Here is a 9,922-nt window from a genome sequence, read left to right on the forward strand (position 1 = left end):
ATTACCTCTTCTCGGAATCTGAGGCATCCTTCACGTAGTATAACCACGTCATTGTCACAGTATGATTCCATCTCTTTATGAAAATCAAAAGTTCCATGTCTTACTGTCTCGTACCAAGTCATGAATTTCTCACGCTCTTTGGTAGACATTTGATCACAACCGTACATTTCGGGGGCTGGATAAGCTCCTATATAATGTAGATTCTCGTCAGATGTGAAGAAGTGGGGGAAATAGCCTTTGACCGAGTTTTCAAAACCCAAGGCCTCTGGCATTTGAGCCAATCTCATGGGTAAGAAGCTTAAACTGTCAATGTATCTCTGTTTGAAGGCGTGGTCAACAAAACATAAGATTTTACTCCCTTGAGCAATGACACTGGGCGCCACGCCTTGCTGTATCAAAGGGTTCAGAAGCAGATAGGAGTCATAGGCGCGCGCATTGTGTGCTATAAACGTGAAGTTTCTGTACTGGGCCTTTCTAAAATGTTTTAGAAAGAGTCGGGCGCAATCGGGCCCCTCGGCCGACCACTTTTCACCGTTGAAAGTCATGGTAGATACAAAAATAGGCAAGTGAACCCCTGATTGCTGATTTGTCTCAAAATCATAAAAAACATATTTCTCTGTATGTTCATCTTCAGCCAGGGGCTGAATGTAGCACTCATGTGGTACTTCTTGAACAACTTCTGCGTCTCTGCTTTTCAAGGGCCCTTTACAGATTGGGCAATGTATGATTCCACAAACATGGGGTTTAGGGCTGTCTATTTTAAGGTTGTAATTGCAATGGCATTTTGGACATTTCTTGTTAATGTCACAAATGCTTACAGATTTACAGGCCTTGGGGTGCCATGTTTCAGTTTTGTGTTTTTCGTAACAGTAGGCTGAACGACATGTGCGGTGACAATCCTCACAGGGTGTCAAGTTTAGCGGTTGCATAGGGCAATGTTTATCCAGACATACTGAACAGTTATAACGGCACGAGTGCCCCCCCTTGCGGGTGTAGCCGGTATGACAGGCTGGACAGACATATGGGGCGCCTAAAAATGCTGTGATGTTAGTTACGGCATAGTAATGCTCATTTTGCACATAAAAGTACATAGTCTTAGGGTGTGGCTCTTGTATATTTTGGAACTTCAGGAGCGCGTCATTAGCCCTGCTGTGGTACAAAACCACAATCTTGATATTCAGAAAGTTTTCAAATTTGCCTATGTCTGAGAAAGCCACAGCATCCTGTATACCTAAACCCACAGCCTTTTGTAGCTCTTGAGCTTTCTGTAACGCTTCGCGCTCTGTACATCCTGGGCTGAGTAAGTGGGCCAAACCTATGGCAAAGCATAGCTTATTACCATGATTGTGAACGATTATGAGGTAGGCCTTTTTATTGCTTATGATTTCGGACTGCATCAGGCTATCGAGTTTACGTCTCTGCCCGCCGCCTCCTTGGGGTGGCCGGACTAATTGTACTACAAGTTCGAGGGTCCTATCTGCTAGCACGTTTAAATTTGACTGAACAAGGCGTTCTAGCAGGTTAACAAATTGTTCAAGATCTGCTTCACCCCTATTTAAAATAAGCGACACACGGCTCTGCAGACTGTCTCCTAAAATTTCCAACTGTAAGGTATCCCTTGGTTGGCTATAAGCTCTAACTCTATCTACCAGTTCATTCAAAGTGTCCATAAGCATTACGTAAAACACAGCATATTCCCGAATCTGACCCCCCCATGCGAAATTGAAAAACTGTCGAACCTCAATATTGTGGAATTTATTTCGATACAAAACATGTTCACTGCGATCAAGACCATCCCCATCCTGATTTGCTAGACAATCGTCCAACTGTTCAAAAACATCGTATTGGGTTTCAGACTCTTCAGACATGGGTGTTAAAGGCTGGCTTAGAGGTGTAGGTGGTGCAGAATTAAACCTAGGGCTTTCGTTCTGTACATTGTGATCAAGACCTTCCCGATCCAGATTTGATAGACATTTGTTCAGCTGTTCAAAAACATCGTATTGGGTTTCCTCTTCGAACAAGGGTGTTAAAGGATGGCTTAGAGGTGTAGGGGGTGCAGAATTAAACCTTGGGCTCTCGTTCATCTGGGTAATTAAAGATATGATTGATTCGGGTATCTGTGATAACCTGTTTTCATCTGCAGACCCTGACTCATTCATACGTGTAATAATTTCAATGAGTTCGGAGGGAATCTGGGATAATAGGTTTTCATCTATAGCCCCTATGTCAATTAGCCCAGAATCATTCATATGGTTAATTATATCTTGGAGCTCTGTAGGGATTTCCGCTAAGAGGGTTTCAATTGTCTCGCTTAGGTCTATAGGGGGCGCCATTTCTCTACTTAAGGATGTGTGTGCTTGTGTTTTTTTTACATATGTGTTTTTTAACGGAGGTATTTGCTTGTTTTAACCCTACTGTTGTTTAACATGCGGGGAAGCTCTCTACGCCAGAATGACACATCCTGATTGTATTGATGTTCGAATAGAATACCCATACGACGTTGAAGTAAAGCCTTTCGTGATTTTAAACCCTGTGTAAAAGCCTTGAAAAGCACGGCTTGGTCTATTTCACAAGAGGCTTTTGCCGCACCAGAATTGGCCGCTTCAATAAGGTTGGCCACTTCACAGAACATCAAATCGTCTACCTCAGAAATGTCATTTAAAACTTTGAAATCATCAGGCTTCGCTGTTCTGGTGACTGGGGTCTTTGGCGCCTCCTCGGGATCTAGATGTGTAGCTTCTTGGAGGTCTTTATAAGCAGGCGAGGAGTCTGCATTAAAAATAATACATACAGAAAAATAGGTTATTAACCCTAAAATATGTTTGATAAAAATGTAAAATACATTTCAGATATAAGCCTATATATTAACAATACATTAATTAAATACCTCGGCTTTTTTGAAGAGGGCTGTTCTGAAGAAGCTCTGAGAACTCGGGAACATGTCTTTGGGCAACCCTAATTATAGCATCTGCCTGGTCTGTAGCTTGTGAGCCTGAAATTTAAAAAAAAAAACAGCATTAGTACATGTTTAAACATATTCAGGCATAAAAATAAAATATATATATATATATATAAATTATAATTGATTCATACCTTGTCCTTGTAACGCTGTCTCGTGAATACCCTCCCAGTAGTATTGTTCGGGTGAAGCGGACCTGTGGATCTGGGCCCTGATTGTCCGTTGGTGTTTAATAGGGGGCGTCCAGCGGTCCTGGGTCAGGGGAGTTGACAGGCCGTTTAAAGTCTCTGTTTGCGGCTTCTGTGTAAATACATCCTGGGAGTAGGGCACAATTGTCTCGTAGGCATATCCTTCACAGAAACCGTGTAGACTCCCTATGGCACCCGTTCTAGGAGGTATTTCCGCTGTAAACACATAAAATAACTTTTAATATAAGACGCCGATACTTTTTGTTTTTAAGGTATAAATATTCTTAAGGAATTCTTGGAATCTTACTTACTACAATTCAGGGTCGGCGTTGGGATGTAAACAATTTGTTCCGGAGACCCTACGACCGGTTCGAGTTCAGTTATATCTCGGAGAATCTGAGTGAAGGTTTGAGAATCTAAAAAAAACATTAGATAATATTAAAGCTCTAATCATTTTAGCTAATATTGACATTTTATACGTTAAGAATCCGGGCCCTAAGACCTGTTTAATATTTCTATAACATACAACGTTTTCAAACAATTCCCAAGAACAAACAAATCTAATATATAGCATATGTAAATATTTATTTCAAGAACTAACCTTGAGAAATATCCATCAGGAGGGTATTTACCAGATCTTTTTTAAAGGGGTCCGTCCGATAACTATTCCTGGAGGAATGCTGTAGGGTAAATGCGCGAAAACGATGCTAACAGGGGGGACCTGTTTTGCTTAGCTTTTGTAGCCGTCGGACTCTAGTGGTGTCGTATTTTTCGCGCTAAAACAGCCTAAAAAGTTATCTTTGAAACCTAAGGCATGTGGTTCAAACACCAGCCATTTGGTTCAAACATAGGGTATTGGGTGGCGTCTAAACATTAGGTATCTTTTGATATTCTAAAATCTCCGGGGGCTAGCATCTAGATGCTGGGGCTGGGGAGGTCTCGACAGCACTGGGCTGAATGACTTTTAGACATCTGTTTGGCCTGATAGTGTAAACCCTGGTTTCAAACGACCCCCCCATGCATAGAGAGAGAGCCTTGAGCGCAGATGCAAGGGTATTTTTTTAACAAACACCTCGCCCCCCTTTTTCTGTTTTTGAAACACACACACACCCACACACACACACACACAGCCACTACAGCACAAGCACGCCCATACGCGCGCACATTGCGCAAGTTTTTTTTCTCAGGGACAGACTGCGCTAAGCGTGAACAAACGCGAGAGTTCATAACGTGGTGAGATTCTGTTTTTAAAAACCATTTTATTTCATTCAAAATATTTAGTACATACATTTTATAGCCTTACATTCTTAAGGTATTTTACAAAGCCTTTCTTACAGATCCAGGGATCTGATGCAACCACCCCCCATTGTCAGTGTCCAGTTGGTCATCAAAATGCCGGGATCTCTTGCCAGGCTCATCAACACTTGCTAAGTTTTCACTCCAGGGGTAAATCCTACGTCGGGCCTTTTGGTCCTGGCTATGTCTCAAGAAAAGTCGAGGCCAGCGTCTTAACTGTTCGCGATTTTTGAAGAGAATGTCCAGCTTATTCATAAGTGTTATGAAAATTGGATAATCAACCCATTTAAAACTAAACACAGGAATAAAAAAGTTGACATCTTTGCATGCTCTGGATGCTACTGGAGAATTGACAGACTTTGTAGCATTACCCGCATCATAAACTTGACAGGCTAAAATTGTCACTTTGTTGTCCGGGTTATAGTCCATTGAAGCAATTCTTAGAGCCTTGAGATCACTGCGTCCGAAGACCTGTTCTTCCAACGCATAGCCTGGCACAGCTGTGCCACTCAGGACCTGTTCAATTTTACAAAGAGCCATCCGGATGTTTAGCCATTCTCTCATGCCCAGAGCAGGAGAAAAACTCCCAGGTTTTGCCTGATAAACGGGTTTGGGGCCACAGGCGTTGAAGATCTTTACCGTAGAATCCTCCGGCTGGAATATGTAAGACATAGGGCCCTCACTCGTACCCAAAAATCCTTTAAAACATTCTGGAGCTTCACACAGAACTTCCTCAATGCTTTGTTCACTGGGTTCATGACAAGCCGAGCATAACATACCATAAATTGACATATGTGTCATTTTTGTTTAATATTCAGGGGGTTTATCTTGTACAATCTTAAACATGCATTGTTTTGGGGCTTTATAAGGCTTCTGCAAAGCCAGCCTCTTTGAAATGTTCATTAACAACCCCCCAACACTAGACATCCAGGAACAGTTTGACATGACACCTGGTCACTTACCACCCAAAAGCCCCCCTCTAACCATCAGAATGTCCTGACCGGAAGCCCAAATATGGGCATGCCCCCCTTCTACAAACCATTGGGGCATCAATCACTACATAGGTTCATAAATCATGATCTTTTTCTGATTTACGACATTGACAACTTGACACTTACCCCAAAGACCCCCACCCCGGCCAGGATGTCCTGACCGGAAGCCCAAATATGGGCAGGCCTGCTACAACAGGACATAGGGTCATAAATCATTACATAGGGTCATAAATCAGGCTGGGGTCATAAATCATTACCGGTTGACCTGACAACTGGACCCTTACCCAAAGACCCCCACCTAACCATCAGAATGCCCTGACAGGCAACCCCTTAGGTTCACATAGCGGTCACATAGGCTCACATAGGACCACATAGGGTCATCCATCAAATCTGGACGTGTGACATCTACTTTAATCTCTCTCACGTGGGTATGTGTGTGTGTGCGTGCATGTCTGACTTGTTACGTTCCCCAATAAGAAACCAAAAAGCATCACTCAACAGAAAAAGGGAAATGAGCAAATGAGCCACTGACAACCAGAACGAAACAAGTGGGTTTTCAAATGGGTACTGAAAGGCATCCATGGGGGGCCTACTGATTGCTGGCCAATTAACTCCAGTTGGGTCTTATAAGATCTCTTCTTCCAACAGAAGCACTGGGCCAGCAGCACTTAAATATCAGCTGTGCTAGCACACCTTCGGACAACAGGTGCAGCACATTCTGGTCAATGAGGATGATTCCAATCAGTACACCACACAAGAGAGAAAGAGGCTAAGCGAAAGGGATAACTGGGGCTGAAAATCTATTTTCTCCAGCCAGTGGTGTTGTTTAATTTTTATTTGTTTTGCCAACCAAGCAAGGAGTTTTTGTATAGAGATCAAAGAGCGAGTGTCAAATTTGGTTGACAAAAAAGTTAGGGCTTTTTTTCCTACGTTTACATTTACATTTAAGTCATTTAGCAGACGCTCTTATCCAGAGCGACTTACAAATTGGTGCATTCACCTTATTATATCCAGTGGAACAACCACTTTACAATAGTGCATCTAAATCTTTTAAGGGGGGGGGGGGGTTAGAAGGATTACTTTATCCTATCCTAGGTATTCCTTAAAGAGGTGGGGTTTCAGGTGTCTCCGGAAGGTGGTGATTGACTCCGCTGACCTGGCGTCGTGAGGGAGTTTGTTCCACCATTGGGGTGCCAGAGCAGCGAACAGTTTTGACTGGGCTGAGCGGGAACTGTACTTCCTCAGAGGTAGGGAGGCGAGCAGGCCAGAGGTGGATGAACGCAGTGCCCTTGTTTGGGTGTAGGGCCTGATCAGAGCCTGAAGGTACGGAGGTGTCGTTCCCCTCACAGCTCCGTAGGCAAGCACCATGGTCTTGTAGCGGATACGAGCTTCAACTGGAAGCCAGTGGAGAGAGCGGAGGAGCGGGGTGACGTGAGAGAACTTGGGAAGGTTGAACACCAGACGGGCTGCGGCATTCTGGATGAGTTGTAGGGGTTTAATGGCACAGGCAGGGAGCCCAGCCAAAAGCGAGTTGCAGTAATCCAGACGGAAGATGACAAGTGCCTGGATTAAGACCTGCGCCGCTTCCTGTGTGAGGCAGGGTCGTACTCTGCGAATGTTGTAGAGCATGAACCTACAGGAACGGGTCACCGCCTTGATGTTAGTTGAGAACGACAGGGTGTTGTCCAGGATCACGCCAAGGTTCTTAGCACTCTGGGAGGAGGACACAATGGAGTTGTCAACCGTGATGGCGAGATCATAGAACGGGCAGTCCTTCCCTGGAAGGAAGAGCAGCTCCGTCTTGCCGAGGTTCAGCTTGAGGTGTGACTTATTTGATCGTGTGACTTATTTGATCGAACAGTAGTTTCGGAATGATTTAAAGAGTGCAGTGATATAAATAGGACACTGCAACTTTGAGAACAAGCATACTTCTAACCTCTAACCTTAAATTAAAAACAAAAAGCACACTTTTGTTTTCATGAATTTTTATGATTTAGACAACTTTGTAACTGTGGTAACTGTCATATGCGTATCTGCCCACTCACTGGTTAGAATGGTCCCACCTGATCTTGCCCCACTGCCTTCCATTATTTAAGAAATGTATTTTCATTGTGTCCGAATGCACCAACGCACGCAAGTATATATTTTTCCACCCACACCAGATGCGTTCAGAACACGCAGGTTGAACTATCAAAACAAACTCTGAAGCACTTATATTAATTTGGGGACCGGTCGAAAAGCATTAAACATTTATGGCAATTTAGCTAGCTAGCTTGCTGTTGCTATCTAATTTGCATGGGATATAAACATTGGTTGTTATTTTACCCGAAATGCACAAGGTCCTATTCTCTGACAATTAATCCACCGATAAAACGGTAAACTGAGTTCATTTCTAGTAATCTCTCCTCTTTCAGGCTTCTTCTTCTTCTTTGGACTTTATATGGCGGTTGGCAACCAACTTTAAGGTGCATTACCACAACCGACTGAACTGGGGTGTGGACCAGGTATATGCTCCTAAAAACCAATGAGGAGATGGGAGAGGCAGGACTTGCAGCCGTCGAGTGTCACAAATAGAAACAAGTTCTATTTTAGCGCCTGGTCACGCAGACGCTAGTTGCGCACGAGCAGTGTGGGTGCAATGACTGAATAACATATATGTGTACATTTATTTTGCAACACTCACGTGACGTGAGCAGCTGTGTGGTCAGCATGTCAAGATTGCGCCGGGGAGGAAGGCAGACATTTTACGTGCCCCCAACCGATTGTGTTTTTTTTGTTTGTTTATAACTTCTTTTTTTACTCATTATGTACAAAATGTTGCCACTACCGTCTCTTATGACCGAAAATAACTTCTGGACATCAGGACTGCGATTACTCACTAAGGACTGGCAGAATCCTTTTTTTAGGCTGACGCGAACATTATACTGCTTTCTCGGAAACAGGCCCAAATCCCCATGATTTGTGTGAAGAGGAGGCGGAGAAAAAGGGGCCGAAGGGCAGGTTGCCTTTTGAGAATTCGTAGGCGATCGAATAAACCCCCACTTCCTTCCATTCTGCTAGCAAACGTGCAATCTTTGGACAATAATATAGATGACCTGTGCGGAAGATTAAACTACCAACGGGACATTCAAAACTGTAATATCTTATGCTTCACGGAGACGTGGCTGAACGACCACACTATCAACATACAGCTGGCTGGTTATACGCTGCACCGGCATGATAGAACAGTGGCGTCTGGTAAGACAAGGGGCGGAGAACTATCTATTTTTGTAAATAACAGCTGGTGCACGATATCTAAGGAAGTCTCGAGTTATTGCTCACCTGAGTTAGAGTATCTCATGATAAACTGTAGACCACACTACCTACAGTGCCTTGCAAAAGTATTCATCCCCCTTGGCGTTTTTCCTATTTTGTTGCATTACAAACTGTAATTTAAATGGATTTTTATTTGGATTTCATGTAATGGACATGGTCACAAAATGGTCCAAATAGGTGAAGTGAAATGAAAAAAAAAGACTTGATTAAAAAAATGCAAAAACAATACAAAACGGAAAAGTGGTGCGTGCATATGTTTTCACCCCCTTTGCTTTGAAGCCCCTAAATAAGATCTGGTGCAACCAATTACCTTCAGAAGTCACATAATTAGTTAAATAAAGTCCACTTGTGTGCAATCTAAGTGTCACATGATCTCAATATATATACACCTGTTCTGAAAGGCCCTAGAGTCTACAACACCAAGGGGCACCACCAAGCAAGCGGCACCATGAAGACCAAGGACCTCTCCAAACAGTTCAGGGACAAAGTTATGGAGAAGTACAGATCAGGGATGTGTTATAAACTTTGAACATCCCACGGAGCACCGTTAAATCTATTATTGAAAAATGGAAAGAATATGGCACCACAACAAACCTGCCAAGTGAGGGCCGCTCACCAAAACTCCCGGACTAGGCAAGGAGGGCATTAATCAGAGAGGCAACAAAGAGACCAAAGATAACCCTGAAGGAGCTGCAAAGATCCACAGCTGAGATTGGAGTATCTGTCCATAGAACCACTTTAAGCCGTACACTCCACAGAGCTGGGCTTTACGGAGGAGTGGCCAGAAAAAAGCCATTGCTTAAAGAAATAAATAAGCAAACACGTTTGGTGTTCGCCAAAAGGCCTGTGGGAGACTCCCCAAACATATGGAAGAAGGTACACTGGTCAGATGCCACTAAAATTTATCTTTTGGGCCATCAAGGAAAATGCTATTTCTGGCGCAAACACAACACCTCTCATCACCCCGAGAATACCATCCCCACAGTGAAGCATGGTGGTGGCAGCTTCATGCTGTGGGGATGTTTTTCATCGTCAGGTACTGGGAAACTGGTCAGAATTGAAGGAATGATTGATGTGCTAAATACAGGGAAATTCTAGAGGGAAGCCTGTTTCAGTCTTCCAGGGATTTGAGACTGGGACGGAGGTACACCTTCCAGCAGGACAATGACCCT

General features: G+C 43.6%; 1 protein-coding gene across 1 annotated transcript; it reads right to left on the bottom strand.

The window, feature by feature from the left end:
• Window positions 1-2,383: 2,383 nt before the first annotated feature.
• LOC129832444 (uncharacterized) lies at window positions 2,384-3,833 on the bottom strand. The gene is made up of 5 exons (XM_055896517.1): window positions 3,749-3,833; window positions 3,459-3,563; window positions 3,094-3,363; window positions 2,888-2,992; window positions 2,384-2,769 (listed from the first exon to the last, which is right to left on the bottom strand). The coding sequence occupies exons 1-5, from the start codon at window positions 3,762-3,764 to the stop codon at window positions 2,384-2,386; spliced, it is 882 nt and encodes a 293-aa protein (XP_055752492.1). The 5' UTR covers window positions 3,765-3,833.
• Window positions 3,834-9,922: the final 6,089 nt, after the last annotated feature.

The sequence above is a fragment of the Salvelinus fontinalis genome, chromosome 33 (assembly GCF_029448725.1).
Source record: "Salvelinus fontinalis isolate EN_2023a chromosome 33, ASM2944872v1, whole genome shotgun sequence".
Lineage (NCBI taxonomy): Eukaryota > Metazoa > Chordata > Actinopteri > Salmoniformes > Salmonidae > Salvelinus > Salvelinus fontinalis.